This window comes from Salvia splendens, chromosome 21 (assembly GCF_004379255.2).
Source record: "Salvia splendens isolate huo1 chromosome 21, SspV2, whole genome shotgun sequence".
NCBI lineage: Eukaryota > Viridiplantae > Streptophyta > Magnoliopsida > Lamiales > Lamiaceae > Salvia > Salvia splendens.
The window spans coordinates 22,817,687-22,842,033 of record NC_056052.1 but is presented as its reverse complement, the minus strand read 5'-3'; the positions used below and the strand labels follow the sequence as shown (position 1 = coordinate 22,842,033).

At 40.1% G+C, this 24,347-nt stretch overlaps 4 protein-coding genes across 5 annotated transcripts; all 4 read left to right on the top strand.

Moving 5' to 3' along the window:
• Positions 1–349: 349 nt before the first annotated feature.
• LOC121784683 lies at positions 350–1,199 on the top strand. Its single transcript, XM_042182882.1, has 2 exons — positions 350–908; positions 1,077–1,199. Exons 1-2 carry the CDS (start codon positions 557–559, stop codon positions 1,121–1,123), a joined length of 399 nt encoding a protein of 132 aa, XP_042038816.1. The 5' UTR covers positions 350–556; the 3' UTR covers positions 1,124–1,199.
• A 3,980-nt stretch (positions 1,200–5,179) lies between these two features.
• On the top strand, positions 5,180–8,968 carry LOC121784970 (protein disulfide isomerase-like 1-4). 2 transcript variants are annotated; one of them, XM_042183262.1, is made up of 12 exons: positions 5,180–5,820; positions 6,213–6,342; positions 6,534–6,699; positions 6,796–6,914; positions 7,003–7,083; positions 7,239–7,325; positions 7,416–7,490; positions 7,567–7,635; positions 7,739–7,822; positions 7,924–8,058; positions 8,459–8,515; positions 8,625–8,968. In XM_042183262.1, exons 1-12 carry the CDS (start codon positions 5,282–5,284, stop codon positions 8,802–8,804), a joined length of 1,722 nt encoding a protein of 573 aa, XP_042039196.1. In that variant the 5' UTR covers positions 5,180–5,281; the 3' UTR covers positions 8,805–8,968. The 2 variants fall into 2 exon arrangements, with proteins under 2 accessions (XP_042039196.1, XP_042039197.1); XM_042183263.1 differs by having other exon boundaries at positions 5,181–5,820; positions 7,742–7,822.
• Positions 8,969–10,659: 1,691 nt separating this feature from the next.
• Positions 10,660–12,370, top strand: LOC121785526 (30S ribosomal protein S13, chloroplastic-like). The gene is made up of 3 exons (XM_042183981.1): positions 10,660–10,820; positions 10,904–11,128; positions 12,052–12,370. The coding sequence occupies exons 1-3, from the start codon at positions 10,707–10,709 to the stop codon at positions 12,211–12,213; spliced, it is 501 nt and encodes a 166-aa protein (XP_042039915.1). The 5' UTR covers positions 10,660–10,706; the 3' UTR covers positions 12,214–12,370.
• A 6,159-nt stretch (positions 12,371–18,529) lies between these two features.
• LOC121785355 (patatin-like protein 6) lies at positions 18,530–22,907 on the top strand. The gene is made up of 3 exons (XM_042183742.1): positions 18,530–19,886; positions 21,099–21,378; positions 22,602–22,907. The coding sequence occupies exons 1-2, from the start codon at positions 18,750–18,752 to the stop codon at positions 21,363–21,365; spliced, it is 1,404 nt and encodes a 467-aa protein (XP_042039676.1). The 5' UTR covers positions 18,530–18,749; the 3' UTR covers positions 21,366–21,378; positions 22,602–22,907.
• The last annotated feature ends 1,440 nt before the right edge of the window (positions 22,908–24,347 follow it).

Here is a 24,347-nt window from a genome sequence, read left to right as displayed (position 1 = left end):
AAAAAGATCGAAAATAACAAAAATATGGAAAGAGGCTATCGGGCCACAAAGTCGCCGAATCGACTCGGAGGCTTCACGTTCCTCGCCGGCCTTGTCTTCGCAATGGATACTTCCTCCCTTGCTACACTCTGCTCCTCGACCGGCTCTTCCCGAGGCTGTCCGTCTGCCGGAGTCGACCCCTGCTCCATGCGCGGCTCATGCCGAGATTGCAGCTCGGCTGGGACCATGCTCGGCTCATGCCGAGGTTGCAGCTCGGCTGGGACCATGCTCGGCTCTTGCCGAGGTTGCAGCTCGGCTGGGATTGTATCATATAGGCATGACTTGTGGCCTAAATTTCCTTGCCCGAAAGAATTGGTGATTCACGACGTCAACTCTAACTATGACTGGATGGGCTTAAGAATCTGCAGCCCGTCATTGGAGAGGTCGTAAGCATATACGTGTATGAAAATAGGATTACGAATGGGAGGTTCGATGTTCCAAATATTCAAAAATTTGAGGTGGTGGGCCTTCATTTGCCAGAGCTGGATGAGTTCAGAACAAGTAGTAGTAATGGGGAATGGGACTCAGATATACGTGTAGCGTGTGGGAAGCTTACTCCATCATGGTGCTCTTCGTTGAGCAAAATCTTGAGGCAGTTGAGCTCATCCCGAATATCTCTATCTGTGCATATGGCTTTTCCTCTTCGCATTATTATAGTACGTCTGATGGAGATGGTTTACCTAGACCTGTAGTAGAGATATTGAAGGTATGTGGTGATGATCCACAACTGCTACCTGTTTTCCTAAACGCCTCGCTCCGGAGATGTTGCCCCAAATGCATAACCGCGTTTAATAAGGTGTACTATCAAAGGCATGATGCTGCCTTGAACTGGTATCCTGCATTTGAATACTATCGAAGACATGATATAGGTACGGTACAACCTTGTTCATTCAAGCTCATTATATTTTGCTTTATGATGAGTTGTTTTTTTTTTTAAATTTGAAAGGCCCTCTTGTTGAAGATATATGTATTGCTAAACTCTTCAAGAATGCTAAACAGGAACTAAAGCTATGTATTACTCCTACTATTATATGCAGATGTGGAGAAAAGAGATGCTGCACTACTACAAGTCATGGACCAGTGAGTTTTGAGGGAGTCATGTTGTTGTGTACATACCAACTGCAAAAATGCATTCAATTTGGGTTTAATTGTGTGTTGAGACATATCATCTGATTTGTTCCTTACTGTTTCCAAATGGTGAATTGGTAATAGTAAATGACTACAACTTTGTGCATACTAGTATATAATGTCATGTTGTGTGAATTGGGACTTGGACTCCAAACTAGCCCTCTATTGGGTTTTGCTTTAGGCTGAGAGATTGGATTTGTAATTTTGATGTTTTCTCTTTTATGTTGAATTTTCTGTTTTATTGGTGGGTTGCATTCCTATTTTATTTATCTAAAATATAAAATGAGTAATTTTATGGATGAGTAATTCTATCTTTCAAACAGATCAAGTTTTAAAATAATCAACTTTGAATCAAAATCCTACCAAAAACAAAATGACTTAAACATATAATAAATAATGTAAGTATACTACATTAATTAGAGCATCTCTAATAATAGGCGAGCGACCGGCTTGCCGAACTATTGCAGCCGGCGAGCGCCAAATCGGTGAGAATTTCGGCTAGCGCTCGCTGATCCGCTCGCCTCTATTGCAGCCTCCCGATCGGCGAGCGGATTTTTGATTTTTTTTAATTTTCGGAACTCTATATATACGCAATTTGCAGGTCATTTGCATTCGCACCACTTGTTTTAACGAGTACTTTCTCTATCTTAATTTCTGTATAAGAGCAACAACGAGAAATGGATCTCAACAACGAGCCAACTTCAGGGACGAGCGGGTCTCAAACTCCCACGGTCCCCGTGGGAGGTGGATGGAGTCAGATGGCGGGGTACTACAACAACATGTACCCTTGGCAGCAGATGATGCCCGGGATGGCATCTGGGGGTGGTATGCCGGGATGGCAGGGGATGCCGGGGGGTCCTGCGATGCAGGGGGTACCGGGGATGTAACCCGGGATGCCGATGATGCCGGGGTGGGCACCCGGGATGCAGATGACGCCGGGGTACCCGGGGATGCATGGGACGCCGGGGGGGGATGCAGGGGACGCCGGGGGGCTCTGACGTCTATCGCACCAACTTTGATTTTGGTACTGCTTCTTCGCACACATCGACCCCAGCGGAGACGCACTTCCAGGGGATTGAGACCTTCTCCTTAGAGGAGTTGGGAATAGATCTCGGGGCACCGGACACTCCCGTGGGGCGGGGTCGGGGCGCGCCCAAGAAGAAGAAGGGGAAGAAGGTGGTCGGCGAGTCGTCGCAACCGGAGGTACGGAGGAAGTGGACAGACGCGGAGAACGTCGCGCTGTCCAAGGCGTGGGTCAGTGTTTGCAATGACCCCCTCGTCTCGAACAATCAGAGGATCCTTAACTTGTGGGCTAACATAGCAGCAGCCTACAAGGCATTTTGTCCTGAGGGGAGGCCACGCAGCGGGGAGGAGTGCCGGAAGGGGTGGGACCGAATCCGGGCTGGAATCTTCCGATTTTCGGGCTTGTACACCAACGCCCTCCGAATGTAGTCCAGCGGCCAAACTGACGAGGACTGCAGGAGGCTGGCAGAGAAACAGTTCCCTCAGCCCTGTCTTTACAAGGACTTCACCTACTAGAACTGCTACGAGGTGCTAATGGACTCCGAGAAGTTTCAGGCAGGTGTCGATGCAGGCTGGCCGAAGAAACAGCGCATGAACTATACCGGTGATTACGCCGGCGGCAGTTACCACGACCTCCCTGAAGATGCTCAGGAGACCCCGTCCCCTCCTGCGTTTACTCGCCGCACTCGCCCGATTGGTCAAAGGCAGGCGCAACGCGATCGCCAGAGGTCCCAGGAGGTCCAATCGGCATCCCCCTGTTGGCAGCTCGACAGCCGGCCTCATCTTCTTGGAACGTCAACAAACGCGGGCTCAGATGATCAAGATCATAGATCAATGGAAGAATGCAACTGACCCCGAGGAGAAGAGTTTTTTTCACGCCGTGCTCGTGAGTATGCGAGAGGATTTGAATCCCGGCGCGGCACAGGTGGGGGGCTCTGACGCAGGCTCAGATGCTGCAGATTTGGGGGTCCCGGATAGCGGCAACGACGACGACGACGGCGAGGAGTGAGGCGGCGGCGGTGGCGGGGGGCTCGTGCGTGGATTAGGAGTTTTTTTTAAGTAATGTAATTTTTTTATTTGACTTTTTTTAATTAGTGTACTTTTTGAAATTTTAATATTATTATTGAATTTTCCCGTGTATCGTAAATTTAATTTCGTATTTTGTGTGATTGTTTAATTATTTATTTTTAGTGCTGATGATGTGGCTGAGCTATGACTGAGCTATTGCTTGTCCAGTTGATTGTCCTGCTAATGTGGCAATAGGAATTTAGTGCTGTTGATGTGGCAGATGAGTTTGTGGCTGGGCTATGGCTGGACTTTTGCCTGTCCAAGAACTAGATGCTCTTAGAGCATCTCCAATGGCGGACGTCCGGTCGGACGTGCGCGACGGGCGACCAGGACGTCCGCCATTGTGGCAGGGGAGGTCGGATACGGACGTCCCGTGAGGACGTCGGGTGTCCTCGGACGTCGGCGCGACGGGCGGGCGGACATCCGCCATTGTGGCGTGGGTCGGACGTCCGGGTCGGACGTCCGATTTTTAAATTTTTTTTAATTTTTTAAAACTCTATATATACGGCTCGTTGAATTTTATTTCATTCGCACCACTTGTGTTAACAAGTTTCTCTCTCTACATCTCTAATTTCAAGTATATCTAGAATGTCTAGTGACAGTGATAGCGAGAATGAATTGGAGGTCGTTGTGGAAGATGCGATAGATAGGCTGCTACAGCAGAGGACGCAGCGGCGGCAGCAGGCTGCGGTACCTCGGCCGATCCATCGTCGAACTACAGTACCCCCGTGACCACATTGCTGCACATATTCGGTTGTATGCAGACTACTTCGCTCCGCAACCGCGTTTTGGGGAAGCCTTATTCCGGCGACGCTTTAGGATGCATCGTCCGCTGTTTCTGCACATCGTGGGTGCTTTAGAGAGAAGATACCTGTATTTTAGGATCTGGGAGGATGTAGCTGGCAAACCCGGACTCACGCCCTTGCAGAAGTGCACTGTCGCAATCAGACAACTGGCGTACGGAGGCGCGGCCGACATGTTCGACGAGTACCTCCACATTGGCGAGTCGACAACCGTCGAGTGTCTGCAGAATTTTTGCGCGGGCGTGAGAGCGATATTCGGTGAGCGGTATCTTCGGAGTCCGAGCCCCGAAGACTGCCAGAGTCTGGTAGATATGCGTGGGTCGGTCCACGGGTTCCCTGGGATGTTGGGCAGCATAGATTGTATGCATTAGGAGTGGAAGAACTGCCCCGCCGCCTGGAAGGACTGCCCAACATCGGCGATGTCATGTACGCATGTATCATAATGCACAACATGATTGTCGAAAATGAAGGTGCGGAACTGACTCAGTGGACCAATGAAGATGATACGGGTGCAGGTTCAAGTCACGGCGTGGCCACCGCGAATGTGAATATGGGGGTACCTCATGGAGAGGTCGAGCGGATGCGTGCATTTGCCGACATGCGGCAAACAGATGCCCATGTTCGACTTCAGAACGATATTATCGAAGAGGTTTGGACGTGGAAGGGTTGACGTTGATGTTAGTACTTTTTTTGTTTTATTACTATGTAATTTTTTTTTTCAAATCATGTATGTTTTTTTTAAATGAAGTTATTAATTTTTCCCGTTCGTATTCGTGTTGAAATTTTATTTCCGTAAACGTAAATTGTTTTATTTGTGAATTTGTGATTTTTTTTTATTGCGGGAAGTTCTAGTGGGAAGGGCGATGGGAAGAGCGGATTGTGAAGGGGATGTCCTAGTGACGTGGCTGTGGGATGGGAAGTACTTGTGACGTGGCGGGAGGTGTTTTCGGGATGTCCTAGTGGATGTCCTAGTGGACATCCGTCCACTGGAGATGCTCTTAGAAAGTCAAATATCTTCATTCCACGTGTTCGTAATCTAGTGGTCCCTCCACGCCGCTGACGAATAATAAACTTCCACGTGACGCGTCCCCACCATTGTGACCTGCGTGAATCCGCCACCGCCATTTTCGCACACTCCATTTTAGTCAAGCTACTACCCACACAGTTTCATGTAACAAATTATCAGTTTTCGAGAAAATCTAGCTTAATTGTTTATTGCAATGGCGATGAAATCTCTGCTAGTTATCTCGATTTTTATCTGCTTAATATTCTCGCATATACATCCATCGAAATCGGAAGAAGACGAAGATCTCAGTTTCCTCGAGCAGGTGGAGCAGAGCGATGCCGTGCCGTTGGGTGATTCCGACCATTACGGAAATCCCCATGACTACGAGAACTACGCCGATCTGGAAGATGACGAAGAATCGGCGGCATACGGCGAAGACGACGGTGGTCACACTGCCGCGGAGGTGGACGAGACGCACGTGGTCGTGCTGAGGCAATCGAACTTCAGCGAGTTCATTGAGAAGAACACATTCGTGATGGTGGAGTTCTACGCGCCGTGGTGCGGCCATTGCCAAGCTCTGGCGCCGGAGTACGCTGCCGCCGCGACGGAGCTGAAGGACGAGGCTGTGGTACTGGCGAAGGTCGACGCTGCAGAGGAGACGGAGCTCGGCCAGAAGTTCGACGTGCAGGGATTCCCGACCATTTTCTTCTTCGTCGATGGCGTGCACAAACCCTACCCTGGTCAACGCACTAAGTAAGATTTACTCGTATTTAATTCCAGTTTACTTAAAATGAATTTTATTAGTATGAAATTCAATGCCTTCCTCTTTGAATCCCTGCTGCTTCAGCTGATGGACTTGGTTAAACGTTGGTGAAATCTACAAATTGGCAGCTGCAAATTCTGTATTTATGTTAATGTGATCTGTTTGAAATGAAATAAAGGATAGAACTCTTATGTAGCTAACATAATGATATATTTTTTGTTTTTTTTTTCATGTTATTATTGGTATATGTCAATATTGATCTAATGAATAACAATATAATATATGCAAATGTAATATTATCTGAAGTAAAATTTCAGGATGCTAATTACAGAGCTTTTGAGTAATAGTTCCGGTAATGATGTTCTTTATATCTATGTTGCAGGGATGCTATTGTATCATGGTTGAAGAAAAAGACAGGCCCTGGATTGCACAATATTACAACCACGGAAGAGGCAGAGCGTGTCTTGGCAGACGAGGACAAGATAGTTTTGGCTTATCTCGAGAGTCTGGTGGTATGATTTTCTCCATCTTAATAGGGAATTTTCTTCTGCTACCATGTTACCCACTGGATTTCTGTTAACGTAGCTTTTTCCTTAATTATGCCGCCTTTTTTAATAGAGTTTATGAGTTTGCATCTTGTTTATACTGATTTGAACAATGAAGTAACTTTATTCTTGCTTTACATTTCGAAATACTGATATAGGGCCCAGATAGCGAGGAGTTTTCTGGTGCTTCAAAGCTTGAAGATGATGTTAACTTCTACCAGACGACCAGTCCAGAAGTAGCGAAACTCTTCCAGATTGATCCACAGGCCAAACGCCCGTCTGTTGTCATGATCAAGAAAGATGAGGAGAAATTTAACCAATTTGGTCAGTTATAAACTCATAGTAGTCTCACATCTTACGGAAATCAGTTCCTTTTTCTGTGCGAATCAACGGTATTCATTGACAATTTTGTATCAGCAGGTGGTCAATTCACTAAATCTGCAATTGCTGAATTTGTATATGAGAACAAGCTTGCTCTTGTCACCAGTATGACTAGAGAAAGTGCTCCATTGGTATTTGAGAATCCAATAAAGAAACAGGTATTCTGCTTATTTACGTTATGGTTGTACAGAGGATATGTCGTTTTTGTCATTCCCTTTTGATTTTTTAGTTATTTCTATATTGCAGTTGATACTTTTCGCAACTTCTAATGACTCGGAAAAATTTTATCCGATATTCACAGAAGCAGCAAAAGTTTTCAAAGGAAAGGTCTGGAAATTACTTGTCAGTTTTAAGTTAGTATAATGTTTACACACTCGATCACAACCGTCTAATGCATTACATGTTGCTCCTATTCTCCCTCATTCATTGTATTTGTTTATCAAAGTTATTCAACTGAGAGATCTTATGTTTAAAATCTGCAGCTCTTATGTGTTTATGTCGAATTGGACAATGAAGATGTTGGAAAACCTGTTTCAGAGTACTTTGGAGTTGATGGAGAAACTCCAAGTGTATGCATTAGAAGACTAAACTATCTATACTTATAACTCCTGCATTTTAGAGATTCAAGTATCAGATGATAACCAAAATGTTGGATGCAGGTTCTTGCATATACTGGAAATGACGATGCCCGGAAATTTATGTTAGATGGTGAAATAACTGTTGACAATATCAAGGTTACTCATTAACTGGCTTTTTAGTTTTTTGAAACAACATAAGACGCATTCAAACTTACTTTGTTTCGATATGCAGTCTTTCGGACAAAAGTTCCTGGGAGACAATCTCAAGCCATTCTACAAGTCGGACCCTATTCCAGAAAACGTAATGCCTTTTTTCCTTACAAGATTATTTGTTTTTTTAAGATGTGGTTGTATTAATATTGGTGTAATGTCTCTGTTCCAACTTCTTTGCATTTGTCCTAATGCAGAATGATGGGGACGTCAAGATTGTAGTTGGTGACAACTTTGATGAGATTGTCTTGGATGAGTCAAAAGATGTTCTTCTTGAGGTATATATTTATGTTACCATGACCAAAGTCAGAACAACAGTGAAACATATGAAAGTTTAGTCTGTAATCTTGATTTATGATTATCATTTGTTTACAAACAGTTGTATGCTCCCTGGTGTGGACACTGTCAATCTTTGGAACCTATATATAACAAGCTTGGCAAGCATTTGAGAGGCATTGACTCCCTCGTCATAGCTAAGATGGATGGGACGACAAACGAGCACCCACGAGCCAAGGTATTATGTGGTTGTTCATAGGGCGTTAGAAGGGTTAATTATCATTTACCCGAATATGTAATTCTCTAATGAATTAAAACCGTTCCATACCAAGTGAAAAAGTTAAGTATGTTCCAAGTGAGAATTTTCTAGGTGGCTAGTAAATTGCAACATTTTAAAAATGTGTGAATATTGCAAATTAAGGTCAAAATGTGTTATACGTGGTAGAACCTCGTATTCCCAGTAATCATTTGATTTAGTTCTTAAATCTGCTTTAACTAGGAAAAGAATACTCAGCCAAATCAAGATTGTCTGCTCTTTTCAAAAATTGTTGTAACAGCTTTAAATTTGTGCATGAGTTCTATGATAAATGCAGTCTGATTGACAATATACTGATGCATATCTCTGTGTTGTTTTGCAGTCTGATGGATTCCCCACAATTCTCTTCTTCCCGGCTGGCAACAAGAGCTTCGATCCAGTAAGATAGCTTTGCTTCTCATATCAAATTCTATTGCTGAATGATTCATCTCGTTCTGACTGCAACATATCTTATGAAAACCGAACCGGATCAAACTATGCTCATGCAGATTACTTTTGAGGATGATCGCACCGTGGTGGCCTTCTACAAGTTCTTGAAAAAACATGCCTCAATCCCGTTCAAGCTTCAGAAGCCAGCCTCGTCAGTGAGGAGCACTGCTTCAAAAGATGCTGCTAGCCGCAAAGACGACAGCAGCAGCAGCGACAACGGAGTGAAGGATGAGTTATAAATGTAGGATCTGCCTCGGCTCGATTACGAAGTGGAGTTAAAAGTCATGGTGTATGCAAACTCCTCTAATCAGGTTTAGTTTTAAGGGAAAGTTTTGCTATACTGAGATATATGTACTGTAAAGACAGGACGAAAGCCAATTGCTTATAAATTATTTCCATCTAATTTTTTTTCTGATGAAGTGTTTTATAAATTACAAACTTGTGATTACATTAAAAATATCCAAAGTAGATTTCGAAATCTAGAGGATTTATTTCTTGTATATTGTCGGGAATAACGTCATTATGAAAATGATTGTTGATTTGTATTGCCATATGTCTACATGTTTACATTATTTAAGGGTCGTTTGATAGCCTGCATAGCCAAGAAATAGATTAGTATCTAGTTATTTTCGTTCATTTGATACCCTTGTTGGGCCACCATATCAGCCCGTTTTTGTACTCTGGCCCGCATAGGCCCGCAGATTGAGCAACAAATGCACAGATTATTATCTTGGGCTGTTTTTTTGGATAAATAAGCTGCATCAATTATTGGATCCACAAAAGGCACGCAAATTTCATTCTTCCACTTGGTGGTTTCTCAAATCTTCCCACATACGCCATTTTTGAGTTCATTTGCTCTCAAACCCTAGCTGCAAATTCAATTGTGTATCTCAGTTGCATCTCAGGTTGGAGGCGATGGCGGTGGGGCCGGGAACGCGGCGGTGGTCGCTCCGCAGCTTGACGAAGATGAAGATGAGGAGCAGGTGAGGGCTCCGATGGCAGAGATGTTGATGAGGTATTGGATGTTGTCGTGCCACGCGTCCTCGATGCTCCCGTCTCCGTCGTCGGAGGGCGAGAAGGCGGTGTCCGCCATGAACGGCGGCGACAACGTGGGGTTCATGGCGAGAAGCGGAGATTCAGCGCCTCTGAATGGGGAATCGAATGATCGGAATTCGATAAATATTGAATTCTGATTTGCAATTCATCCGAGGGTTATGGCTCCTTTCAAATTGGGATTTGGATTGGAAGATGTGAGACTATAATTCTTTATTTCTGATTAAATATAAAATTTAAATAAAATACTAGTATTTGAAAATGTTTATAATTCTGATTAAATATAAAATTTAAATAAAATACTAGTATTTGAAAATGTTTATAATCGTTCTGATTAAATATAAAATTTAAATAAAATACTAGTATTTGAAAATGTTTATAATCGCTAGAGGGTAAAATCCAGCAATCCAACCCAAGTAATAAGATTATTAATGAAGGTTTTTTCTTTTTATTTATTTTATTAGTTTGATCAAAATCATTATTTTTTAAGTTTATGGCAAATAGTAAAAAAAAGTATGAAATTCATAATTATAAAAATATGTCTGAAAAATCGTAAAGTTTAGACTGTTTTCATTATTTTATGATGGAAAAAATTATATGGTTACATTTTCGTTTTTTTTATAGACAACATTTTCTAATTTATTGATTTGTAGTAGATGGTTGTAGCATATCATGATTTTTCGATAATATGTATCAAACAATGACCAAAGAATAAGTAGGCAATATATCTTGCCTATCAAACGGCTGTTAGTGATAACAAATATTGGCCTACGGGCCCTCCATTCCTTGATTACTAACTGGGCCCCTTTTTATCCTCCATGGGCTATCAAACAAGTCCTAAGAATATAATTTTGGAATTGTAGAGATGAAATGACACGACTGGTATTTGCTCTTTTAAGTGACGACATAGATTAAATTCATATTTCAACATAAATAGTAAGCCCAAGCCCAAGCCAAAGCCCAAGCCAAAGCCCAAGCCCAAATAACCCAACTTGGATTCAAGTCAGGTCCGACCCGTCCGAGTTGCACCAACGGATAAGAAAAAGGCAGCAACCAATCTCTCCTCTCATCCCCAATTTGCAGTGAAAATGGCGCAAGCGTTAGCTACACCAGTACTGCCTTCTCTCCCCCTCATCTCCAACCCTATCTCTAACTCCTCCAAATTCTCGCTCTCCTTTCCGCTACCCACCGCTTCCCCCAAGGTAAAACTCTCGGAAACTTCATTTCAATTTCGTTTTGTCCAAGTATACAGATGGATTGACTGTGTGTTTTTATTTGTGGTTAGATCGGTGGATTGAGTATCAAATGCGCTCGTGTTGGCGGAGTCGAGATTCCGAACAACAAGAGAGTGGAGTACTCGTTGCAGTACATTCATGGAATCGGGCGCACTAGCGCCAGGCAGATTCTCAACGACCTCAGTTTCGAGAACAAATTGACAAAAGATTTCTCTGAAGAGGAGCTCACTATTTTGCGTGAGGAGGTCTCTAAGTATATGATTGAAGGAGATCTTGTAAGTGTTTGATTGTTTGTGTTTCCGATTTTAGGTGACTTTATGGTGTTGCTGTGTTGAGTGTTATTGGACTAGAGTTAGTTGAATTTTTTATAGCCTAATAGTGCTTGTGAAAAACGCACTTTAAAGTTAAACAATTATGTAGGAGTAGTTAGGATTGACCTCGGGGAGATTTTAGCACAAGGATTGAGTTTGAAATGACGAATGCTTGCCAAGCAGCAAGGTTTGATGTAGTTTGATCTTAGTTTTAAGTGGACATTGTCATCTTGAAGCATTTCTGATAGGGTTGATCTTGTCTCTGGATTCCAAAACTCAAGGCAAGGTGTTTACATGTGAGGCACATACAAGTATAGTACTATAGTTTCAACCATTATCATCTTGAAGCATTTGTTATCGGTTAGAATTCATCTCTAAATGCTAAAACCTAAGGCAGAGGTTGTTCACGAATATAGTGCGAGTTTAGTGTCAAAGTTTCACATTTTTCTTTCATGGTTTGGTCTATTTACAGCCATACTTTGCATGGTGTACCGTCACTCTTTCTTCCATTGGAGTTTAAGGTCATGAGCTCTATAGATGTACACATTTGTAAACTATCTTGATTTTGCAAGCTCACAAAAGGAAATAAAAACCTTTGATTGTTGCATGAATTCGAACCTGTCTATATATGTCATTGCATTTAGTTGAAAATACTCACTTGTAGGAGTTAAAACTCCCATAGCTATTCCTTGAGATTAGTATAGTAAAAATCTGCCTAGACTAATCAGCCGCATGCTTTGATGAATTGAACAATTTTGAGCTTGTTGGATTGTGTTATTCTTCAAAAACTCAGTCCTATTATGTATTGTTGCGCACACAGTTTCCATTTCTGTAAGGATTTGTATTTTTGGATATGTAACAATTGGGTATGTTCTTAACAACTGTAGAGGAGGTTCAATGCGCTTGCAATTAGAAGGCTAAAGGAGATACAGTGCTACCGAGGCGTGAGGCACATTCAGGGATTGCCGTGTAGGGGGCAGAGGACCAAGAACAACTGCAGAACCTTGAAGGGAAAAAGGGTGGCCATTCCTGGTAAAAAGAAGAAGTAAACTCTCTCTAATTTGTTGTGATTTTGTAGTGTGAGACTGTCTCAAGGCTCAAATCCTATTTCGTAATCAAAGGTAACTACTCCAATTCAATTCATATCAAATCATTTTATCTGTTTGAATTTGCATTTACTATGTGAATGTGCTCTTTGTTTGTTTATCCCCTTCTGTCTTCCCTAAGATAGTAGATTTGCAATAATTCATGATCAGGTTTCCCTTATTGAATGACGTCATTAGCACATGTCATCTGTGATGAAATATTAAATGAAATACTATAATACTACAAAACAGAACATTTTATGATGAAATCATGCAGTGGCCATGTTTAAGGTGCAATAATCATCCGAACATGAAATTGAGCTGTTGGTAAATCGTTTTTTCCATCGAAATCAACAAAATTAAAAGAAAACTATGCAACAACAACAGCTATCAAATATTCAGGTGATCCTTCGAGGACATCAATACTATTTTGAGATTCACTTTACAGTATTATGGTAGAAAGATTAAAAAAAATCATTTGTCAGTTAATTGTTTATTTAGATGCATTGAAATTCTGATATATTACTACTCATTTGAATTGAAAATTTTGTTTATTCATTGTCGATTTTTTCATATTGTTTATGAATCATCGTGCAAATTCCTATTATAAAAAATTATGAAAGTTATTATTTTAAAATTTTGAAGGTTAGTTATAAGAGCATCCACAATGGCGGCTAGCGGACAGCTAGCTGATTCCCGGCGCTGGCCGGTCCGCTCGCCGAACCATTGCAGGCGGCGAGCGGCAAATCGGTGAGAAAATCGGCGAGCGCACGCCGATTTTCGGGCGCTGGCCGATCGGTTGGCCGCCATTGCAGGTTCCCGATCGGCCAGCTCAAAATTTTTTTTAAAAAAAATTTCGAAACATTATATATACGCGATCTGTATGTCTATATTTCGATCTCAACTTTGAACCAGAAATCGATCATAAGACTTCGTTTTCAAATTATTGCAAATTAGTCCTTCAACTTTCGGAAATTACGTTTCCGGATGAATTTTCTGTACAGCTCGACCCCAGCCAGGGGCGTTGCCACCGAACCCCGTCTAATCATAACGAATTCAAATAAGTGTACACTCCGCACTTCCAACTTATTTGACTCATTATGATCATATTGATCAATCAAGTCAATCCAATTACACTAAAATATCCAACAATTTGCACGTCATTTTCATTCGCACCACTTGTTTTAATTGAAGAGTTGTGGGCGCAGAGGACTGAACGTCGTTAGATTTTTTTGAATTAATGTAGTTTTTTTTAATTAATGTATTTTTTTTAATTAATGTACTTTTTAAAATTTCAATATTATTATTGAGTTTTCCCGTATCTGTGTCGTAAATTTAATTTCGTATTTAGTGTGATTGTTAATTATTTGTTTTTATAATTTTATTTTTTGTGGCTAAACTATGGCTAGGCTATTGCTTGTCCAGTTACTTGTCCAGTTACTTGTCCTGATGATGTGGCAGGATGAGTTTTTAGTGCTACTGATGTGTTAGAAGGAGTTTGTGGCTGAGCTATGACTGAGCTATTTCTATTAGAGATGCTCTAAGTGGCATCGTATGGTATAGTAAAACAGTGTAATAAATGAACGTTTTCCCGCTCTTCTTTTTCCCGCGTTTACCGTACCATAAAAGGCAAATTCCTCTGCGTGATTGGTGATTAGTGATTCACACTGTTGATATGACTTAAAGCTATAATTTTTTTTTGACAAAAATTTAGGTTGATTTACACAAAAGTCTACAAAGTTAGTGGCTTATTTTTCCAACCCATTACTTTATCCTGTTTTATCAATACGGTAAGAACGGTGGAAAAATTCAATTTTTATTTAAGTTTTCCTATAGAAGAAAAAAGTTTGCTGTTTCGATGTCTTGAAGTAGTCCATCCTATACGAAAATAATCAATTGGATAAAAAATCAAAAATAAAAAAGTACTCTTTAACATGTAACAACTTCACAATTATATACACCTTCATATGAAAGCGCGAATAAAAAGAACCACCTTTGACACATGAGTTTTGCGTCCACCCGGCAATGACATGAAAAAACACGCTTGCGGCTGATGTTTTAGTACCCAAGTCATGCCAAGGGCGGACCAAATTGACTAGTTATAAAATCAAACCAATGATAATAAATTTATAGCAACATATGATAGTGTAATCCATTAATACTATTCCCTCCACCTCATCATATATGAAACTCGTATTTCTATTCAGGACATCTCAAATAAAAAGATAATATTATTTTTTTTAACAAAATATAACACAATTGTTCCCTCTGACTTAATTTTCTGCACTTCTCTACTCCTACTTCATTCTTTTTCTGCTTAATTGTCTAAACACTATTTTATTAAATCTAGTATTCAAAATCTACTTAATTGTCTGAACATTATTTATTAAATCTGGAATTCAAAACAAAAGGGGTAGTATATATTTTGATTAATCAACGTACGAATGTTATTACCGGCGCCGCCTTCCCACATAGTAGATCGACCCGTGCACGTAAACAATAATAGTCGGCGGTCTGGGATTATTATCAATGAAAGCAATTAGACGTGTTAATGATAGGGACCTGATATTCTATTTTATTTCGAAACAGAGCTGATATTCTCTCAGTATATTTATTTAGTTTATTTATGTTTTAGTATTATTTAGTTGTTAGGAGATCTTTTTGTACCACATATATTATAAATATGTGTATAGTCTTTTAGTATTATCACGAAGAATGAATTAAAGTAATATTTATCATTCGCTTCCTACTTGTATTGTTCTCCCTCTTGGAGAAACCAATTTCTCTCAGATGTCTCTCAAAATCCACGTGTCTTTAACTCAAATAACTAGTTTGATAGGTAAACCCTATCAGTTAATTAATTAAACGAGACAAAATTAGACCATTTCTGTCCTAACTCTGCACCCCAACGTTACCGTTACAATACATACATTACTATATCTCTTGACCAGAATCCGGGGGCATTGGACCACTGGACCCACCGACCACTAACTTGGACCCACGTTTCTCACCCCGTCTAATATTAGTGGACTCTCTCGCTAATTATTGTTTAAAACTATTTATTATCACGATAATGACATGCCAATTTTTAATTAGAATTGTCCTTTTCGATTAATCATTTCTTAATTGGATTAGTGTATAGTGTGGTCGCTGTGCCGTGTCGAGCATATTCATAATGTTTGCTGACTTCACGAATTTAATGCTTGCCTTCCTTTTTTTTCTTTATTATTTTATTTATAGATGTGTAACGGCTATTTCGATTGAAAATTTTCTAATGTCAAATTATTCTGCTCTTATTATCCTATTACTCCCATTTCGAAATGTTAATGTAGAAACTATTAATTTATCATGTTTATTCTTAGTAGTCTTCTATAGTATTTATAAATCATTGAATTTGTGTTGCAAGTTGCAACTCAATTCTCATGATACGAGTTTTCCTTATTTATTTCAAAATTACTGTTTTTACAGCATCCCGTTAAGTTAATGTATACGAGGAAGATGGACGCCATCGGGCGCCCCATTGTGGGTGCCCTAAACATTGAGAAAGAAAATGATTAAAATGAAAAAAAAATACTACATAGATAAAAAAAATTACAAATTTGTAATTAGTGGCATCCCATTTTGGTGGCGACGATTGCAAACCCCACACGTCATCACTAAGCACGGACAAACGGTCGCAATTTGACCCACGCCGTTTATCTTATTAGATCATTCGATTTATCAATCTCTTATTTTAATGATCAAACACTTTCTTAAATTTATGACAATTGTGTTTGTTTGTATGTGTTTTTTGAGAAAACAAATTTTGACTGGATGATGTTATGTTAATGCATTATGGTGATGCTAATCATTTTTGTTTTGGCCTATGGATTCAAGTACTTGTCCAACATCAATTTTTCAGAGAATCACTAAATAACCAGCTATGTTTTTGCCAGAATTCTATTTTTCAATTTTTACATCAATATGTTTCATTTTAGCTACAAATTCTGTAACAGCATGAGTCTTATCTTTGACTGCAACTTCGAAATTCTAAAAATAGTAAATTTACTTGATTACAATTCAAACAACTATGTTAATTAAATATGAAAATCAACATTAATTTAACTCCTAAATTAAATTTTAATTGTTATATGGTCAAATTTTTTCGAGTTGGAGTTGCCGTGAGTTCGTCAATCAAGAATAGAATGGTGCATCTTCACATGGACTATCGTGGGTTACTTCCAAGCTTCATCCAACTTCCTCTTCTCCCCACATAAATGTGGTATCTTATTCGTCCACGATTATTTACCATACTGTACAATATTATACACGCATATATCCTTCATCCTATTTTTCTTCTCATTATAGATACGCAATTATGATTTCATCTTACTCAGATGGATTGAAAGAAGAACTATGGTTATAATTCATGGAGAATAAGAAATTTGTGTGAAGAATTAAGAAACAATGGAAATATGTGTGGGGTTGTGGGTAGAAGTGAGAGGATACATCCATATTTGAAAAAAATTAGATGAAAATAGGTTAATTAGAGTGGTCGAATGGGTCGCAGTGAAGTTGCAAAAACTGCCGCTCAGCCCGGCTTTCAGCCTCTTCATGGCCCCTGCATGCAGTCGTCCAGGACAACTCTATTGTGAATGCTCATAGGTAAATTGCAGTCTTAATGAATTAGACAAAATATTTTAGTTTTAAATCTATGTTAATTTATCTTATGACAAAGAGGAAAAGCTAATACTCCCTCCGTGCTCAAAGAGTATGAACATTTGGTTCGATACGGGTTTTAATTCATAATTGGAAAAGTAAGAGAGAGATACAAAGATTTTTTTTTTAAGTATTGTTAGTGGAGAATGGGTGTCACCTCATTAGAGAGAAAGAAGTTTCAAAAATTAGAAAGTTCATACTTTTCAGGGACAGACTAAAAAAGGAAATATTTCATACTTTTCGGTGACGGGGGAATACTAGTTTCTATGTGAAAGTGACTCAGGGACAGACTAAAAAATGAAATATTTCATACTTTTCGGTGAGGGGGAATACTAGTTTCTATGTGAAAGTGACTAAGGGACAGACTAAAAAAGGAAATATTTCATACTTTTCGGTGACGGGGGAACACTAGTTTCTATGTGAAAGTGAGATGTAAGAATTAATCATATTTTGTAGTATAATATTTAATTGTTTATTTATTTATTTGTGTGGGTAAATACATTTAAAAATAGGTTTTCTACAATTTTTTTTATAACATACATAATGCTAGTTAGATTTTCTAACTATAGCATCATGCATGTTCGTCTATTTTCTAAACCCTCCGAGCAATAAACAAACTTTGCAATTTTAACACTAATAATGTTGCAATTTTGATCATTGAGTCAAACTTTAATCACCTTGAGTTAAACATGATTTACTAAATCTCACCAAACATCATTTTAACACAAAAACATGAGGAGTATTTGTTATAAAATAGAATGCGCACAAGGGTGGTTTTGGCTATTTAAAAGTTTTATACTGTTTGATTAGTAGTAGTAATAGTAATAGTAGTATTAAATTTTACATGCTTTCTTAAAACTTGCGTCTTCAAAAAATGTCTCGTCTTTATCTTTGTCACAAATCATAAATAAAACAAGAGATTGAATATAAACAAAACTTAAAGTTATTGAAGTGGTTGTGCCCATGATCCAAACATACACTAGTGATATTATATCGAGTAGTATTAGGTTATTGTCATATTACGTATCTAATTTATGTGAAACCTTATTATTAAATGTCATAAAAATCCTGTAACTTTATTGTTTACTTCCAATTTGAGTATTTGACATTCGAGAAATCGAAAAACTATCTATTATTATGGCGTGTGTAACTTACTATATACACAAATTCCTTACCTTCTATAGTCGATTTTTTTACACATAAACGTTCGAATACATTTACAAGATTTCCTTTTATATTTTTCTAATATGTCACATTGCAGGACAATCACATCCACACTACTCAGTGGAGATTTATTAAATTATTATGGTGTATTTATGAAATGGATATGAGACAACAATAAAACTGATAAATTACAAATAAATAAAGAGAAAAGAGAATTTTATACTTTTAGTAAAAATAAGCCTACCAAATCTGAGAGAAAACTTATTAATTGAATGCAAAATTTACTTTTAACCATGTTTTGGAAATATAAGAAAAATAAATAAAGGAATAGTAATTTCAAGATTAGCGCGATAAAACTATTTTTCCTTCTGCCCTTTTTCTATTGTTTAAATTAAAACTTTATCCTCTTTTTTTATAAAAAGGGAAATCAAACAAACATGCTCTGCAAAAACTGGATTTTGTGTTGTTTCTCTCTCCCTCTCTCTTTGACGCCTTCTCCCACCATCGCCTGCAACTGCAATCAGCAATAAATACTAACACTATCCTAAAACCTTCTTCTTCCGCCATTTGTATGCTGCAAACCAATTCAAAACGCACATATATAATCGAATGACGTGAAGTGGTTTTTATTCAGAAAAATGGCGTGTGTTGATGTTAACGACGACCGCAGCATCAATCCAATGATTGGATTGCAGGAGCCGAGCATCGATACCGACAAATTGAGCTACGAGATTTTCTCCATTTTGGAGAGTAAGTTTTTGTTCGGCTACGAGGACCAGCAGCTTTGGGTACCGAAGCCGATTGCGGTGCAGCCGAAGACCGCCGTCTTATCCGACGGCGGAGCTCAGGCGGCGAAAAATCAGAGGGGGAAAATCTGCATCCTCAGCATCGACGGCGCCGGTATGCGGAGCATTTTGACCGGAAAAACCCTCGCGTATTTGGAGACAGCGCTGAAGAACAAGTCGGGGAATCCTGACGCCAGAATCGCGGATTATTTCGACGTCGCCGCCGGCACAGGCGTCGGCGGAATTTTTACAGCGATGCTATTTGCTGCCGGCGATCAGAACCGTCCGATTTTCCACGCTGACGATACGTGGAAGTTCCTCGCGGCGGAGGGGAAAAAGGTGTACTCGATTGCGAAAACGCGGAGTTCGAGGAACGGTTTTCTCAAGCGAATTTTTAAGAAATCCGGGAGCGGTGGTTCGTCGGCGGTTAGTATGGAGAAGGCGATGAAGGAAGCGTTCAAGGACGAGAGAACCGGTCGCAGCCTGACGCTGAAGGACACGCTCAAGCCGGTTCTGATCCCCTGCTACGACCTCTCCAGCGCGGCGCCGTTTCTGTTCTCGCGAGCCGACGCGCTCGAGAGCGACAGCTTCGATTTCAATCTGTGGGAGGTGTGCCTGGCGACGTCGGCCGAGCCGGTCGCCTTCGATCCGGTTTTCATGAAATCGGTCGACGGTTTGACCCGATGCGTAGGGCTAGACGGCGGAATGGCGATGAGCAACCCTACCGCGGCGGCGATCACGCATGTTCTGCACAATAAACAGGAGTTTCCGTTTGTGAGAGGAGTGGAGGACATTTTGGTCCTTTCAGTCGGCGCCGGAGGGCAGCTGATGGAGAGCAGCTTTGACTATGAGCAGGTCAAGACGTGGAAGGCTAAGCATTGGGCGCGGCCGCTAGCGCGGATTTCCGGCGACAGCGCGGCGGAGATGGTTGACCACGCTGTGGCAATGGCGTTCGGTCAAAGCCGTAGCAGCAATTACGTCAGAGTTCAGGTAGTTAATCACTTTTACCATTTAAATCCTGATTGCTAAATGAGTTATGATGAAATCAATAGCTTAATTTCAGATATTCCTGAGAAAATTTTGGGGTAGGGGAGACAGGCTGGAGTGGGATGGGGAAGCTGTTATTAGGCTAACATGCGCTAGTGGTTTTTTTGGGGGCATGCAATTAAATTCTGTGTGTTTCTTTTGGGGAAGGGAGGGTGAGAAGAATAATGTGTAGAAATGAGTGAAGGAAAGGGAGAGTTCAAGGCAGGTGAAGAACGTTGTCGTTTTGATGCAACATGGCTGCTCATGCCAAAATGCCAACCATAACTTCAGTATTTCGACACTGACATGGGCATTTCTGCCTTGAAAATTATCATGATCATATCTGCAGCCTATAATTTACTGTATAATAGCATTGAGTTTCTATCCACCACTCTGTTTTGACATTCTCAACTTAAAAGAAGCCTAAATTTTGCAACAAGAAGGTATTTACTTCATCAGGAGAAGGCTCTTGCCTTCAATGCTATATTTATGGAGTTTCTAACTCACATTATTGACCAATTTGTCATTTTAATAGAATCAATAGCATTTAGAGAGGATGATGAGATTAGAGGGGAAGGGATAATATTATTTACACAGTTTGCAATTTTGTCATATTTAGTAATTTCACCAAGTGTGATGTTGATGCGGTCCTCCAATTGGTCCTGCCTATGAATATGATTTACTAATATTTATAAATATTTGTGTATGCTAGAGATGGTAATACACGCACAGAATGTGACTTGAGTTTGGAAAACAATCATAGTTTTTATCACATGCTTTTTGGAGAAGGGGACTATGTAACTACTCTTATTTGACTTGAACTTGCTTAAAACTGGCGTGGTATGGGATTGATTTCTTTTTATCAAATGGTCCTGCCATCCATTTACAGCAATGGTCCTGTTTTTCCCTGCAGGACCTTCCTTAACAAACTTCTCACTCTATTTTTTTCTCCTATATATATGTATATTTTTCAGGTGTGCAATCTGTGTGCATATTTATTTGTTTGATGGCTGACACAGCATGAGATTAATTAAAAACTAAGAAACATACGTATAACTTTGCAAGACATGAGTGATAATGTGATTTAAGATGTGCACTTGTCTTCTTGAACATACAAAGTAAGGCTAGTGGAACATTAGCTTATACTACACATTTTCTGAACCCTTCAATCAACAGGCAAGCTGTTCCAGCTTCGGTCAATGTGGTGCAAATGTGGATTCGGACCCCAGTCCGAGGAACGTAAAAATGCTAATGGGGATAGCAGATGAGATGCTGAAGCAGAAAAATGTGGAGTCTGTCCTCTTCAGTGGTAAGAAGATAGGAGAGCAGAGCAACTTGGAGAAACTAGACTGGTTTGCCGACCAACTTGTGCTGGAGCATCAGAAGAGGAGTTGCCGGATAGCTCCCACTGTTGCGTTCAAGCAACCGACAAGTAGGCCTTAAGCAAAATTAAACGGTAAGCTTTCTCCATTTCACTACTAACATGCAATATCAACCAGGCCCCCCATCTTCTAATGATTTCTATCTTACATTATGAATGCCAATCACATAAAGATACCAAGCCTTGTCTGTTTCTGGTACCCCGTGGGCTCTGTCTTGTCATTTTCTACCGATTTCAGAAATAATAAAAGCTGACCAGGAGTTTCGGTTGTTGCTATAGTCATATTTTTCTAAATACTGTTAGAGACGAAAATGCTTAGCCCACCGACACTGCTTCTAGGAGTTATAGAGAGGGGTATTTCAGTCATTCTGTCCAGTAAGGTAGGCAAGAATCATTGCTATTTGCTAATGGACACACACAAATCAGTTGCTAATGTTTGTAAGGCTTAGCTTGTCTCTCCCCTAACTTATAACTAAATCAAAACTGATGTTTTTAGACACATATTCTAGATCAAAATAGATTTGAACAACTTGACCCTTGCCCCCTTTTTAGTCTTTATCTCAAATAGGGCCTTGACACTTTTTTTTGGTGGGAGCCATTGTGATAAATAAATGGCAGCATTCTTGAGTTTAAATCTGAGCCCCAGAAACTGCCATATTACTGTAGCTAATTTGACCCCTCATATCTATTAGTTGGCCAAAATCGTGAAGAAAATCACATTTCATACCAGAAGGCATTGGAATTCAATCAATTGCCGACAGACAAGTTTATAAGTACAGGTGCCGTATAATGGTGCAATTTGTTGACATAGCTGAAACTATTACTTATGCAAGCATTAGGTCTACATGGTTCGATGAAGGCATATATACATAACAAGAAAAATATTTAACTATAGATAGACATTTTGTCCTGTAAGAATGTGGAAAGAACTTAGCTATTTTGAAACCTAGGTAGTCATACAACTCCTCCCACTTTTCTAGCTTGCTGTCTGAACTAACAATAGTTTAATACTAGTAGTATATTTCTTGGCATTGACAAAGGCACCATCAAACTGAAAATGTTTGTGAAGAATTACTAGTCAAAAGATGGTCGTTTTTTTAAAAGAAGAGAGAGTTAAAAAAAAATGGGTCGTATACTTCCTTGATTTACTGAGTTTGTGACAAAGGTGAGAGTAAAAACCGAGCAAGTGATTAAAGCATTCAACATGATGTCTACCGATTTTGTGTTTGAATATTTGTGTCGACTTTTTTCGCAGAGCAAGTGGTTCTCATTCTTGCAGTTTTGGTTGCTTTTTGCAGGTGGGTGAATTGGGCAGAGGTAAAAAAGGAAGGAAATTGTAAAAGAAAAAAAAATGTAAAGTGATTATAATATACTACTAGTACTATATAGCAACTTTCACATTTTGAGAAGGATAGAGAATGGAGAAGTGGGGTTTGAGTTTGTGTTGTAAAAAGGGTGGTGGATGGATCGATCTTGGTGGGATTCTTTGCCTGCCAGCGGCGGAGCATGGTGGTAGCCGCCACACCACGGTGGTCTTATTAAAGTTGTACCTTTTTCTCTTCTTTATTTGGATGATTTAAAAAGTTCTACTATTCTAGCCTAAATTCTTGGTGGTTTATCTTTATGAGTTTCTATATTGGTGATATGTCTATTTTTCAATTTACAAACTTTTTTTTTAGTGGTGGCAAAGAGCCTCGAGTTTAATGGTGGGTCTTAAAAGTACAATTTATATGTCTTTTATTGGTAAATTTGGTCTCTTTCAATAATTTATATTTGGATGGAATGTGGACTTTTGTTGTGGAGATGTAGTTTATATGAATGGGACTACTCTTTAAAGCCTAAGAGCATCCGCAATGGGCGGACGATGGCACGTCCGATGGCGCGCATCGTCCGCGCCATCCATCGTCCGCACCCATTGCGGGTGCGTGCCATAGGGCGCGGACTATCGTCCGCGCCCTATACTTCGGTCGCGGAGGATAGCACGGACGATGGCCATCGTCCGCCCCATTGCGACTGTCGCAGACGATGGCCGCGGACGATGGTCATCGTCCGCCCCATTGTGGAGGTTGCGGACGATCGACGCGGACGATGGCACGCGGTTTTGATTTTCTGGTACAAGGAAGTCATCGCCGATGTCATATATGCGTGTATAATCATGCACAACATGATAGTCGAGAGTGAAGGCGGAAGCATCACCGATTGGAATGAAGACGACCGTGCATCTAGCTCTTCCGGCACATCGACCTACACACCCGATAGAGGGTTACCGTTAGGCTTCGAAGAGGTTCTATCTAGACAGGCCTCAATGCGCAACCAACAGGAGCATGCGCAGCTCATGAGCGACATGATTGAAGAAGTGTGGGCTCGTAACCGCCGTCGCTGAGTTTGCGTTTTTTTAAATTCGCATTGTAATGTATTAATTTTTATTAAATGAAATGAAGTTTTTGAAATTCGTATTTAAATGTATTATTTTTTTAAAATTCGTATGGATTTTGTAAATATTAAAAAAATGATGATGTGGCGCGCCATAGGGCGCCCCACTGCATGTGGGGAGGTAGGAGGATAAAACTGCTGACGTGGCGCGTCATAGGGCGCCGTATTGCTAATGCCCTAAACTTTGTTTTTCAGGAGCTTTGTAGAGAGAAGATGGTTTCTCCTTTCTCCACTTGGAAAATTATTTTTTATTTTGGATGATTTTTGTTTTCCTTTTGCAAATAATCATGTGTTTGATTGCAAGCGAACACGTGTGATGCGGTCGTGCCATATTTTCAAACCATAGTTTTTTAAGTCTTAACTAAATATAAGTAAATCTCTTTACCAATTTTAGAAGGTATCAGAAATAACAAGGTTTGATTATATTTGATTATTGAGCCTTTCATCATATCAAATAAAGATATTACTCCCTCCGTCCTCGAATAAGAGTCGCTAATTTCCATTTTGGGCCGCTCCCATTAAGAGTCACTCTTCATTTTTACCATAAATGGTAGTAGGCCCCACATTCCACTAACTCACTCCACTCATATTTTATTATAAAACCAATATAA

Bases quoted from the DNA above. Each gene is read 5' to 3' on its own strand.
- LOC121784683 (XM_042182882.1), top strand. From the start codon at position 557: ATGGGACTCAGATATACGTGTAGCGTGTGGGAAGCTTACTCCATCATG. The intron at 909-1,076 runs GTACGGTACAAC...TATTATATGCAG, and splicing joins CTATCGAAGACATGATATAG to ATGTGGAGAAAAGAGATGCT.
- LOC121784970 (XM_042183262.1), top strand. From the start codon at position 5,282: ATGGCGATGAAATCTCTGCTAGTTATCTCGATTTTTATCTGCTTAATA. The intron at 5,821-6,212 runs GTAAGATTTACT...TCTATGTTGCAG, and splicing joins TACCCTGGTCAACGCACTAA to GGATGCTATTGTATCATGGT. The intron at 6,343-6,533 runs GTATGATTTTCT...ATACTGATATAG, and splicing joins CTTATCTCGAGAGTCTGGTG to GGCCCAGATAGCGAGGAGTT.
- LOC121785526 (XM_042183981.1), top strand. From the start codon at position 10,707: ATGGCGCAAGCGTTAGCTACACCAGTACTGCCTTCTCTCCCCCTCATC. The intron at 10,821-10,903 runs GTAAAACTCTCG...ATTTGTGGTTAG, and splicing joins TACCCACCGCTTCCCCCAAG to ATCGGTGGATTGAGTATCAA. The intron at 11,129-12,051 runs GTAAGTGTTTGA...TAACAACTGTAG, and splicing joins ATATGATTGAAGGAGATCTT to AGGAGGTTCAATGCGCTTGC.
- LOC121785355 (XM_042183742.1), top strand. From the start codon at position 18,750: ATGGCGTGTGTTGATGTTAACGACGACCGCAGCATCAATCCAATGATT. The intron at 19,887-21,098 runs GTAGTTAATCAC...TTCAATCAACAG, and splicing joins GCAATTACGTCAGAGTTCAG to GCAAGCTGTTCCAGCTTCGG.